Source organism: Notolabrus celidotus, chromosome 2 (genome assembly GCF_009762535.1).
Source record: "Notolabrus celidotus isolate fNotCel1 chromosome 2, fNotCel1.pri, whole genome shotgun sequence".
Taxonomy (NCBI): domain Eukaryota; kingdom Metazoa; phylum Chordata; class Actinopteri; order Labriformes; family Labridae; genus Notolabrus; species Notolabrus celidotus.
In genome coordinates, this window is record NC_048273.1 from 30,899,424 (window position 1) to 30,913,814 (window position 14,391).

The following is a 14,391-nucleotide window of genomic DNA, read 5'->3' on the forward strand; positions in this document are numbered from 1 at the left end:
CTTGAACCCCTTAGAGAATCTGTGGGACATCTGTCAGGAGGAAGATGTGAAGCACTAGACCCCAAAATACAGACGAGATGAAGGCTGTCATCACAGCAACCAGGGCCCTTAATACCTTAGCAGGGCCACAGGATGATCGCCTCCATGCCACACAGCATGGATTCTATAATTCACAGTAAAGGAGCGTAGGAGATATTCAAATCATTTGAGATAGCGGATTCCTGATTTTCACGAGTAGTGAGCCATAATCGTCACAATTAAAACAAAGAAGAATCAATATATTTCACTTGATATGTAATGAGTTTAAAAAAAACATGAAAGTTTTCTATTTTAATATATTCTAATTTCTGAGCTAAAAGGTTCACAGTATAACTTTAGTACATTTGACTGCATGTACTGAACTGCATGAATTTTCACTCACCGACAACTCCAAGTCCTCTATGTCTCTCTTCAGTCCTCCAGCTGTGCAGAGCAATGTAAGAAAGAAGCCATACTCTCGAATGTTATTAATCCTTCCCACCAAAATGTCTCCTTTCTCCAAGTCTCTGTACAGCATGGCTCTTCTCTCCTCAAAAGACACCTCCATGAATATCTCAACAGGTGGCATGAGGGCATAGGGCTCTGAGAAAGAAGAGCACAAGCAGAAAGTTAAATCATACAAGTTTATTTTACACAAATACATTTTTGATGGTTGACAGGCCTGTCATAAGCTACTTAAATGATTGAACACATTTTTTCTTTGTTTCAACCTTTCATTTAAACTATGCTTGCATCTTTCTCAGCCAAAGATTGAGCTTTTCCAAACTTTCTCAAGAGATCACAAGCTAAGCATGTAAGTGTGCATGAAGATAATGAAGCTTTTCCTAATCTATGTTAAAGGCCTACCCTGTCACAACTTAGGTCTTTGTGGCAGTCCAGATGAATACTTCCTGAAGGCTTAAACTTTCTCTGTGATAACTTATTTAAACAGCCTACTATACTAGCAGTATGTACTGATTTCCCAAAATTCAGTATGTAGTAAGTGGTATGTGAACAATATGTCAAAACTCCTCGGATGTCGTAATGATTCGGGGAAAATTTCATAGTAGGCATCCGACCAGACTCACTTGCGTACTGTTTCCCACAATGCACAGCGCTCCTTCCACTTTTTCTTTTCTCTTCTTTTTTTGACGGGGGGAACTCAGTTTTAAGGTGCGGTGAAAACTATTGAATTCCATATAAACCACTTCTTAACTTTTAAAATCATAAATGACGCTAAAGAAGCAGTTTCACTATCAGCTTGGCCGTTGTTTACTTCCGCTTTCCGGAACCGTAATTTCAGTGACGTCTGGCCAAGCATACTGCATTACAGATCGAACAGAACAATCATACTACATACTAAATTCAAACACAGTATGTAGCAGGCCGTTTCGAAAACAGCCATTGTCTCCGTCTCCTGCCCAGGGACTACAGATGTAAATTAACTAATAGATAACTAAATAGCTCTACACTCTCCCTATCGAAATAAACAAATAAATAAACAAATAAATATTCTATTGACTGACATAGAAAGAGGCTTATATGTGCATGACTAAGATGCAAATTTGACTCAATTAATCATAATATTAGTACCCATATAGAAGGCAGAATGATACTCTGAAAAAGTATTTTGGTGTTGACAGAAATCTTCAAAGAATGAAAAGAATGAATGTGGTCAAAACAACACACCTACAGCCTCCTCCTCCTCTACATGCTCCTCTTCCTGAACAGTGGTCGTCTTCCATGCTGGACAGAACAGGATGTCAGCCTTCCTGGCTATGAACTGCTCCACAAGGGAATTGACCTGCCCTCCACTACTGCTGTGTTAGGGAGAAAAAAATATCAGATGAGGCTCCTTGGTGAAACAAGTTCTGTCACAACAAATCTATCAATGATGCATCCTGGAAGACTGCTTAAATCATGCAAAGCAGATAGAGACAGGTGAACTTTACCTAGACGTGATCAGACAATGTCAGCCTAAGAATAAATCCATGCACGAAACAATTTCATCCCATTAAAGATAAATTACACTAAGTCGTGCTAGAAAGGTACAATGTGAGGGCAATCACCATTTCCCTGACATAAGTAACAAAGAAGGAGCTGAGGGGTCCACAGCAGTAATAGATGACCTACCTTTCACACGTGGCCTTGCACAGGTCGGACACCACTGCTTGAAAGTCTGGGTTTTCTGTTTGTTCACATTTCAATTTCTCCAGCAGTGACCATCCATGATACGTCAGACACTGTCTCAGCAAGTCTTTATCCATTTCCAATGTTCCTGTTTATAATGAACTGGATTCACATACCTGTGTGTTAGAGATAAAGCTGCCTCTAAGTGACGTTTGCAATGGAGATATCAACCTGTTAGCGAAATATACTGAACGCACTAATTTTCTTGCAGAAGCGACACCTAGACACATTTATTTATCTAAATTCCTCCATTAGTATCAAAATCATCCAGTTACGAAAAACCATTTCTCTGCTTCGTCAAGTTAGCTAGCAAAACGACGCTATTTAACCAAGCTAACACTTTGGAGGGTATTATTTCGCAGTTTTAAATGTTGTTACAAAGTTAAAATACACTTGCCGGTGTCGGTCTTTTTCCAAAATTAGAAAGCACAACTATGCAATACTTAGGATAAAATGACACTACGAATCTATTCCCCAAATCTCCGTGCACCACCATATACACATGGACAATTGCGCATGCGCGAAATGTGTTACCCTGAAAGGGTCGCTGGAAACAAGCTCCATCTAGGAACTGTAATGAACGTACCGAGTTTTAACTTTATCATAGATGTACATAACAAACAATTGGTACATTCAGAAGGAGCATCATACAAAACAATCATTAAGGACACAGAAACAATACAGATTCTGTTGTTAAGTTTAGGCAAATAAAAAAAATTATACATACATAAAAAATAAATAATAAAATAAGTTGAGTAAGGAGAGGGAATAATTTCATAATTCAGGGAGGAATTCTTTCAGGGAATCGTATATTTTAAGTGCTCTTTGTCCTTTCATTATTTTTAATGACTTTGGGTATATTTGGAATTCATTTAGAAAAACAACACATTTGGGGGGGAGATTTCATAGTCCTATTTTTTATTTTTAATAAAGAATTTTGAGAGGGACAGGATTATGTTACAACAGATTTCATCACTTTTATTTTGTAATATCAAACCAAAAGTTATGTCATTTATTGAAAAGGAAATTGGAATGGATTTAATTTGTACTTTTAACCATTCATGGATACCAGAAGGTTTTCACAGTTTGGCATGAGAAGGAAACATGGTTCGTCGACTCAACTTCATTTTCACAAAGGGGGCATACATTGTCTTCATATTTAAAGTGTGCACAGCGCAATTATTTAGAAGGATAGATATTGTTCATAATTTTAAAGTGTGTATCTTTTGCTTTGGGTGGTGTAGAGAATGTGAGATACATCGTTCTTAATTTTTCCATTGATTTTTTGTCAAATGTGTGTAAAATATCATTCCTGTTCTGTCTACCTGTGAATAGTATTTCATTAAGATTATTTCTTATCAATTTCTTATCACATTTTTTATCTAAGACTTACAATCCTTGTATGGACAATGAAGGTAGTTGTGGAGCTATTCTTTGGTGTGTCATTATATTACTTCTTCTTCTTCTTTGTTTTACGGATCTTGGCATCCAGCTTAACGGGCATTACCGCCCCCCTCTGCTCCTGAGTGTGGATGAGACAGTGAACTTACACTCTAATCCCTGTGTTTTTTAAGAAAGCCAACTAAACCCTGACCTGTGCACTCTCACCCATGCTCCTTTCAAAGTGAACTCCCCCAACTACTAATTACCTTAGCTCCCTTCTCATCCTTTCTCTCTGGCCCAATCTCAATGTCCTCCCTAAGCGCTGAGCCCTGAGCCCTTCTTGACTTAATAGACGTCAGCTGGAAAGTGATTGAGGGCAAGAGGCTGTAAGGGCTCAAAACCTCAAAACCTAACTGTAATGGGACAGCACTTTAAGACTTTTCACGTAACCTGCATGACGTCACCAGCTCACCTTAGTGACAATTTTTACTTTCCTCAAATTCAAGGCACTTAAGGACTGACTGATTGCCATGTGATCCAGGCTCTTACCGTACAGACTGCTTAACAACACAATTAAAATATATGAATAGGCTACATAACTATAAATATATAAATAGGCTACATAGCTTCAAAATATAAGTTGACTCAGAATTGACCACAAGATGGTCTTCATCTTCAGACACCCTCTTCTCTTTCACTGTCCTGTGAAAGAGGAGTGCCAGGGTTATCACCTGTTTACTTTGCTGCTCATTTTGTAAAGCTCTGACAGAGAGTGTATCATGTGAGATGCAGAGTATAATGTTGGTATGATTCCCTTGCAGAGAATCTGTTTATGTTTCCGCCATGCTGACCAATCAAACAAAGTTCTGCTGTGAGCAGAGCTGGGCTGAGCACTGTGAGAGCGAAGCAGCAAAAGAAAAAGACTGGGAGCCAGGTCTCTCTCGACGCAAGCCAGCTCTTCTGATTCACTATAAAGCATCAACTCTCAGAGCCGCAGCTTTTGATCATGACACATCACTACCCTGCTAAGAGTCCTCAATGTGGGTGGAGTTTGCCCACAGGAACAAAGAAGGTTCCCGTCAAAAGTCATACCAACACCTGCATTCTCACACTTTCAAATGAGGTCAAGAAATAGGGAGGGTGTGTGTGTGTTGTGCGCGTGTGCGCGTACGTGCGCGTGCTTGCGAGTGTGTATGTGTGTGTGTATGTGTGTGTACGTGATTGGGGTGAAATATGTCACACAGTTGCAAAGAAACAATTAGTATTTGACAATTTTGACTCCTTTTAGCCTCCACTTTGACGGGTCAAATTGAGTATCTATGCAATATAAACATTTAGGGGGTTGCAAATATGTGAAAGGAACCATTTATTTTACATGTCTATTACGCTAATTAAGGCAAGTAGAAGAAGTTTCATACCGAAAAAAACTTTTAACAATTTTTTTTATGATTTTTGAATTTTGAGAAGGGTCAATCTGACCCTGAACATAACAGGAGGGTTAAAGAGAACACTGACTGATTTAAAGAAGGGGGCAATCTAAAGAGAAAACACATGATGGGAAAGGATCAATAAATTATGTTATTTTAAAGAAATACCTGAATGTGTAAGTATCATCAGGAAGCAAAGTTCTTTTACTTCTGAAAGAAGTGAGTTTTGCAGCAGTTGTATTTGTCAGGTTTATTGCATGTCTTATTAATCCAAGTTTTACTGAAGAAGACTCATAAATATTGACGCTGTTTTATACATATACATACATGAAAACAACGTTTTGTAGAAATGAATTACAAAGTAAAACCTTTGTGAATAACTTTGCTTTTATGTTAGAATATAAATCATTTCCTGCTTCTGTCTCCTGCGTCACTTACACTTACCATTGCTAATACAGGCTATGTATGATACGTCTGTGAGTAAGCAAATGTTATTCCTATGTTGACATTAAAGTATCACTACATGTAAAGAGGAAAGTAATTCAAATATCACTGATGATGTACTTTAAAAATACTGTAAATACTCAACATTTCAAAACATGAGTTAAAATATGCAGTTCACACCTGGGCTGTAGCTCTGACTGTGAACTGAGAAATTATTGTTTTGAAGAACATTCAAACATTGCAACTTTACCTATCATGTCTTGTTCTAACCTCATCCTTTCAACAGTTCGCAATATATAGTAATTATCCTGGATTCCTAATGCCAAATTCTAATGTCACTGCAGAGTTTTTCAATTGCCTTATTGAGTTTCATCATTTAGTTTTTACTGTCAAATATTTGGTACGTCTTTGTCATACCTGGTTTTTCAGGTTCTGTGAAAGAAGTCTCTGGGAGCAAGCCCTTCCTATATGTGCCAGGGAGGAGTTATCCACATGCTAAGAACAACGTACAATCACAGACCAAGTACCAGTCTAAACCTGAAGAGGGGACAGGGCACCATCAACATGGATAGAAAACTCTTTTACTGGATGATCATGCTTGGATATTTACATCTATCCTCTGGACAAAGTAAGTACTATGATTGCTTTAATTTCTGTAATTTACTTTCTTGCACATCTTATTTTATCAGAAAGGCTGGAGACAGTCACATTTGAAAGATCATTGATTTGATTGTGTTTGACTTTTGATTAACATTTTGCGTTAAGTGCAATTTTCAGACTCTTAATATGCGTTCTTTTTTAAATATAGAAAAAGCAAGCAATGAAAAACAGATCACTATATATGTACAATGCACATATATTAGACTGAGTGATGAAAACATCAAACTATAAAAGTGTAATAACAGTGACATATTCAAAATGTTGTTAAACTGAGAACATTACTGCTGCTTGTGTTCTATTTATTTGTACAGTTCACAAACTGAACTGTCCTCTGTTAAGGACGTGCAAAACAAATTCCTTTAAGTATTAATTAAACTGGAAATTACTTGTTGCAGCAGCACTAAAATCATTACCTCTGTATGGTTTTAATTCCAAAACACAGGTGTATTTATTCAAAATTGTGAGTGTATAGAAAAAAACCACTCAATTAAAAAATGAAGTGCCCATCAACCTCTGTCAAGGTCTTTGTGTCTAATATATTTTTAAATCCATAATTCAAAAAAGTTTTCAAATGTAGTCTGGCTTGTGGTTGGATCTTACCCTGCCATGGAGGGTCAACTTAAAGTAGGGTACTTAATTTCAGGGTAAAATGTTAGTTGTAGTATGTAGTAGTTTTAGTAGTAGTAGTAGTAGCAGTATTTTTATTAAGTCTAATATAACTCAATCATTTTCAAAGTACAGACATTTTCAACCAAGCACCAGTAATGTCTCAAGTGATGACTGAAAAGGCATAGGCAGAAGCATTACGCTTATTTAAGCCTAGCCTACATTTTCTATCAAATTAAGCTACCACCTTCTAAAGTGTAAAGAAACAAAACAAACAAAACAGACAAATAAAACAATACAAAACAAAATAAATAAAATAAAATAAATAAAATAAAATAAATAAAATAAAACAGGTAAATCATGAACACATCACCCTTCAAAAAACGGATTTGCGAACCAAAAGTTAAACAAATTTTTAAACTGATACTGGCATCATTCCACAACCTGATCGCAACAACAGAAACATATCTTCTTTGAATATCTTTTTAGCTTTTTGTAGAGTAAATATACAAACACCTCTTAAATTACACTGCTCAAAAAATAAAGAGAACACTGAAACAACCCATCCTAGATCACGATTAATGAAATGTTCCAGTTGAAATCTTTATCATCACAAAGTGGAATATGTTGAAAACCAAACAACATAAAAATGATCAATGGAAATTAAAATCATTAACCCATGGAGGTCTGGATTCAGAATCGTACTCAAAATCAAAGTGAAAAATCAGATCACAGGCTGATCCAACTTCTGTGGAAATTCCTCAAGACAATTTAAAATGAGGCTCAGTCACCTACAGGTCTGGGCATGCTCCTGATGAGACGACGGATGTTCTCCTGAGGTATCTCTTCCCAGACCCGGATCAGGGCAACAATCAACTCCTGGACAGTCTGTTGTGCAACGTAGCGTCGGTGGATGGAACGAGATGATGTCCCAGAGGTGCTCTATTGGATTCAGGTCTGGGGAACGGGCAGGCCAGTCCATAACATCAATGCCTTCATCATGGAGGAACTGCTGACACACTCCAGCCACATGAGGTCGGGCATTGTCATACATCAGAAGGAACCCATGACCCACTGCACCAGCATGGTCTTACAATGGGTCTTAGGATCTCATCCCGGTACCTAATGGCAGTCAGGGTACCTCTGGCTCCCCAACCATCACTGACCCAACGCCAAACCGGTCATGCTGGAGGATTGCAGGCAGAAGAGCGTTCTCCAGGGCGTCTCCAGACTCTGTCACGTCTGTCACGTGTGCTCAGTGTGAACCTGCTCTCATCTATGAAGAGCACAGGGCGCCAATGGCGAACCTGCCAATCCTGGTGTTCTCTGGCAAATGCCAATCAGCATGCAAAGTGTTGGGCTGTGAGCACAGGCCCCACTTGTGGATGTCTGGCCCTCATACCACCCTCTTGGAGTCTGTTTCTCACGTTTGAGCAGAAACATGCACATTATTGGTCATTTTGTAGGGCTCTGGCAGTGCTCCTCCTGTTCCTCCTTGCACATACGAGCAGATAGCGGCCCTGCTGCTGGGTTGTTGTCCTCCTACGGCCCCTCCATGTCTCCTGGTGTACTGGCCTGTCTCCTGGTATCCTCCATGCTCTTGACACTGTGCTGGGAGACACAGCAAGCCTTCTTGCCACAGCACGCATTGATGTGCCACCCTGTATGAGCTGCACTACCTGAGCAACTTCTGTGGGTTGCAGACACCGCCGCATGCTACCTCTAGTGGCGAGGGCACTGGTAAAATGCAAAGTGACCAAAAATCAGGCAGAAAGGATGATGACAGGGAAATGGTCTGTGGCCTCCACCAGCAGAACCATTCCTTTATAGGGGTTGTCTTGCTAATTGCCTCTCATTTCCACCTGTTGTCTGTTCCATTGCACAACAGCAGGTGAAATTGATTCACAATAAGTGTTGCTTCCTAACTGGACAGGTTGATATCCCAGAAGTGTGATTGATTTGTAATTACATTGTAATTTTTAGGTGTTCCCTATTTTTTGAGCAGTGTATATTGACTATCCCGAATTGAAAATAACTTAATTGATAGCATTGAATTTCATAACATGAGAGTTTAGAAGTAGCAGGTCAGTGTGAGCATCATAATGAGCCTTGTTGATAACCTGTATGGCTCATTTTTGCAGCACCACTATTGAATTTATAATTGTTTATAGGTGGATCGCCACAGCTCTAAACAGTAAGACATGTAAGGAACAATCAGTGAGCAATATGTAAGGCCTTATCATTTTTTGCATTCGAGATGTATACAGGATTGCTATCTACTTTGACATTTTTCCCTTGATATATTCAAATGTTGTTTCCATGTTAACTTATAATCAATCACACCTCCCAGAAATTTGGTTTCAAAAACTCTTACAATATTAACATTACAGATTTTTTAAAAAAAAACACATTAATTTCCTTCTGATTTCTAAATACCATGAATTTAGTTTTCTTAAGACAGAACATTGAGTGATACTAAGACAAAGTTACAAAAATGTTTGGTCCAGCTATGTTATAAAGGAACCTAAGTTTGGACCAAAAAGCAGGACTCTGGAGGAAGGCAGAGATTCAAAGTCTATTTAATCAACAGTTTAAAACACAAAAAGGCAGCCAGATCAAGAAGAGGTATGCAAAAAACAAGCTGAAATCAAGTCACAAAATAAAATGCACTTTGCAGGGATACACAAGGGCAGACGTGGGGAAGAACGGCTGAATCGTGACTCAAAGCTAAAAGACAGACAAATACATTACTGTAAGGAGAAGGAAGGAAACAGACCTGAAGGAGAGAGTAACTGTGAAAAAGAAAGTTAGGTAACTCAAGAGATCTGAGGGAATGAAATCAAAAAGTATCTAATAAGGAAACATGGGATGCTGATGTGAAAGTCATATAATAATGGCATTATTATTTATGAATATATTAAACTTGTGTAAGGTACAACTGCTCCAACCACGACAACTGCTGCTCCATCAACAACTGCTGCTCCAACAACTGCTGCTCCAACAACTTCTGCTCCACCTACAACTGCAGTTCCAACCACAACTGCTGCTCCAACTACAACTGCTGCTCCAACCACAACTGCTGCCAACTACAACAACTGCTGCTCCAACCACAACTGCTGCTCCAACTACAACAACTGCTGCTCCAACCACAACTGCTGCTCCAACTACAACACTGCTGCTCCTACCACAACTGCTGTTCCAACAACAACTGCAGCTCCTACCACCACAACAACTGCTGTTCCGACAACAACTGCTGCTCCACCACAACAACTGCAGCTCCAACCACGACAACTGCCACTCCAACCACCACAACAACTGCTGTTCCGACCACAACAACTGCTGCTCCAACAACCACGACTGCTGCTCCAACCACCACAACTGCTGCTCCAACTACGACAACTGCTGCTCCAACTACCACAACTGCTGTTCCGACAACCACGACTGCTGCTCCAACCACCACAACTGCTGTTCCGACGACAACTGCAGCTCCAACTACGACATCTGCTGCTTCCAACCACCACAACTGCTGTTCCGACGACAACTGCAGCTCAAAACAACCACGACTGCTGCTCCAACCACAACAACTGCTGCTCCAACTACGACAGCTGCTGCTCCAACCACCACAACAACTGCTGTTCTGACGACAACTGCAGCTCCAACCACCACAACTGCTTCTCCAACCACCACAACTTCTGCTCAGACCACAACAACTACTGCTCCCACCACCACAACTGCTGCTCCAACCACCACAACTGCTGCTCCACCACAACAACTGCTGCTCCAACCACCACAACAACTGCAGCTCTAACTACAACAACTGCAGCTCCAACCACAACAACTGCTGCTCCAACCACAACAACTGCTGCTGCAACCACCACAACTGCTGCTCCAACCACAACAACTGCTGCTCCAACCACCACAACTGCAGCTCCAACCACAACAACTGCTACTCCAACAACCACGACAGCGGCTCCAACCACAACAACTGCTGCTCCAACCACAACAAACTGCTGCTCCAACCACAACAACTGCAGCTCAAACTACAACAACTTGCTGCTCAACCACCACCAACTGCTGCTCCAACCACCACAACTGCAGCTCCAACTACAACAACTGCAGCTCCAACCACAACAACAGCTGCTCCAACAACACTGCCTGCACCAACTACAACAACAGCTGCTCCAACAACAACTGCTGCACCAACTTACAACAACTGCTGCTCCAACCACCACAACTTGCAGCTCCAACTACAACACCGCAGCTCCAACTACAACAACTCCTGCACCAACTACAACAACTGCTGCTCAACCACCACAACTGCAGCTCCAACTACAACAACTCCTGCTCCAACCACAACAACTGCAGCTCCAACCACAACAACTGCAGCGCCAACTACAACAACTGCAGCTCCTACTACAACAACTGCTGCTCCAACCACCACAACTGCTGCTCAAACCACCACAACGGCTGCTCCAACCACAACAACTGCTGCTCCAACAACTGCAGCTCCAACTACAACAACTGCTGCTCCAACCACCACAACTGCTGCTCTAACCACCACAACTGCTGCTCCAACCACCACAACTGCAGCTCCAACCACAACAACTGCTGCTCCAACCACCACAACTGCAGCTCCAACTACAACAACTGCAGCTCCAACAACAACTGCTGCACCAACCACAACTGCTGCTCCAACCACCACAACTGCAGCTCCAACTACAACAACTGCAGCTCCAACTACAACAACTGCAGCTCCAACTACAACAACTGCTGCTCCAACTACCACAACTGCTGCTCTAACCACCACAACTGCAGCTCCAACCACAACAACTGCAGCTCCTACTACAACAACTGCAGCTCCTACTACAACAACTGCGGCTCCAACTACAACAACTGCAGCTCCAACCACAACAACTGCTGCTCCAACCACAACAACTGCAGCTCCAACTACAACAACTCCTGCTCCAACTACAACAACTGCAGCTCCAACTACAACAACTGCAGCTCCAACTACAACAACTGCAGCTCCAACTACAACAACTGCAGCTCCAACCAACACACTGCTGCTCCAACTACAACAACTGCTGCACCAACTACAACAACTGCAACTTCAACTACAACCACTGCTGCTCCAACTACAACACACCTGCTCCAACCACCACAACTGCAGCTCCAACTACAACAACTGCAGCTCCAACCACAACAACTGCAGCTCCAACTACAACAACTGCTGCTCCAACCACCACAACTGCAGCTCCAACTACAACAACTGTAGCTCCAACCACAACAATGCTGCTCCAACACCACCACAACTGCAGCTCCAACCACAACAACTGCAGCTCCAACAACAACAACTGCAGCTCCAACAACAACAACTGCAGCTCCAACCACAACAACTCCTGCTCCAACCACCACAACTGCAGCTCCAACTACAACAACTGCAGCTCCAACCACAACAACTGCTGCTCCAACTACAACAACTGCAGCTCCTACCACAACAACTGCTGCTCCAACCACAACTTCTGCTCCAACCACAACAACTGCAGCTCCTACTGCAACAACTGCAGCTCCAACCAAACAACTGCAGCTCCAACTACAACAACTGCAGCTCCAACTACAACAACTGCAGCTCCAACTACAACAACTGCAGCTCCTACTACAACAACTGCTGCTCCAACTACAACAACTCCAGCTCCAACTACAACAACTGCAGCTCCAACCACAACAACTGCAGCTCCAATTACAACTGCAGCTCCTACTACAACAACTGCAGCTCCAACTACAACTGCAGCTCCTACTACAACAACTGCAGCTACTACAACAACTGCAGCTCCTACTACAACAACTGCAGCTCCTACTACAACAACTGCTGCTCCTACTACAACAACTGCAGCTCCTACTACAACAACTGCTGCTCCAACTACAACAACTGCAGCTCCAACTACAACAACTGCAGCTCCAACCACAACAACTGCAGCTCCAACTACAACTGCAGCTCCTACTACAACAACTGCAGCTCCTACTACAACAACTGATGCTCCAACTACAACAACTGCTGCTCCAACCACAACAACTGCAGCTCCAACCACAACAACTGCAGCTCCAACTACAACAACTGCTGCTCCAACCACCACAACTGCAGCTCCAACAACAACAACTGCAGCTCCAACTACAACAACTGCAGCTCCAACTACTACAACAACTACTGCTCCAACCACAACTGCTGCTCCAACAACAACTGCTGCACCAACTAACAAACTCCTGCTCCAACCACCACAACTGCAACTCCAACTACAACAACTACAGCTCCAACTACAACAACTACAGCTCCAACCACAGCAACTACAGCTCCAACTACAACAACTACAGCTCCAACCACAGCAACTACAGTCCCAACCACAACAACTACAGCTCCAACCACAACAACTACAGCTCCAACTACAACAACTACAGCTCCAACCACAACAACTGCAGCTCCAACTACAACAACTGCTGCTCCAACCACTACAACTGCAGCTCCAACTACAACAACTACTGCTCCAACCACAACAACTGCAGCCAACCACAACAACTGCAGCTCCAACCACCACAACTGCAGCTCCAACTACAACAACTGTAGCTCCAACCACAACAACTGCAGCTCCAACCACAACAACTGCTGCCAACCACCACAACTGCAGCTCCAACTACAACAACTGCAGCTCCAACTACAACAACTGCAGCTCCAACCACAACAACTGCTGCTCCAACCACCACAACTGCTGCTCCAACCACAACAACTGCAGCTCCAACTACAACAACTGCTGCTCCAACCACAACAACTGCTGCTCCAACCACTACAACTGCTGCTCCAACCACCACAACTGCAGCTCCAACCACAACAACTGCTGCTCCAACCACAACAACTGCTGCTCCAACCACCACAACTGCTGCTCCAACCACAACAACTGCTGCTCCAACCACTACAACTGCTGCTCCAACCACAACAACTGCAGCTCCAACTACAACAACTGCAGCTCCAACCACAACAACTGCTGCTCCAACCACCACAACTGCAGCTCCTACTACAACAACTGCTGCTCCAACCACTACAACTGCTGCTCCAACCACCACAACTGCTGCTCCAACCACCACAACTGCAGCTCCTACTACAACTACTGCTGCTCCAACCACCACAACTGCTGCTCCAACCACAACAACCGCTGCTCCAACTACAACAACTGCTCCGACCACTACAACTGCTGCTCCAACCACCACAACTGCAGCTCCAACCACAACAACTGCAGCTCCAACCACAACAACTGCTGCTCCAACCACCACAACTGCTGCTCCAACCACCACAACTGCTGCTCCAACCACAACAACTGCAGCTCCAACTACAACAACTGCTGCTCCAACCACTACAACTGCTGCTCCAACCACCACAACTGCAGCTCCTACTACACAAACTGCTGCTCCAACCACTACAACTGCTGCTCCAACCACCACAACTGCTGCTCCAACCACCACAACTGCAGCTCCAACTACAACAACTGCTGCTCCAACCACCACAACTGCTGCTCCAACCACAACAACTGCAGCTCCAACTACAACAACTGCAGCTCCAACACAACAACTGCTGCTCCAACCACAAAACTGCTGCTCCAACACAAAACTGCTGCTC

The 14,391-nt window shown here is 42.6% G+C and overlaps 1 protein-coding gene across 9 annotated transcripts in view; it reads right to left on the reverse strand.

Annotated features, from left to right (window-relative positions):
* ttc14 (tetratricopeptide repeat domain 14) overlaps positions 1–2,760 on the reverse strand; it is a 34,691-nt gene extending 31,931 nt beyond the window's left edge. For 2 of the 9 annotated variants that reach the window (XM_034702530.1, XM_034702521.1), the window contains exons 1-4: positions 2,606–2,735; positions 2,152–2,324; positions 1,708–1,838; positions 422–621 (exon numbers count right to left, since the gene is read on the reverse strand). In XM_034702530.1, the coding sequence (XP_034558421.1) occupies positions 422–621; positions 1,708–1,838; positions 2,152–2,285 (465 nt within the window). In that variant the 5' untranslated portion in view covers positions 2,286–2,324; positions 2,606–2,735. The other 7 variants (XM_034702503.1, XM_034702496.1, XM_034702488.1 and 4 more) reach the window with 7 other exon arrangements.
* Between the last annotated feature and the right edge of the window lie 11,631 nt (positions 2,761–14,391).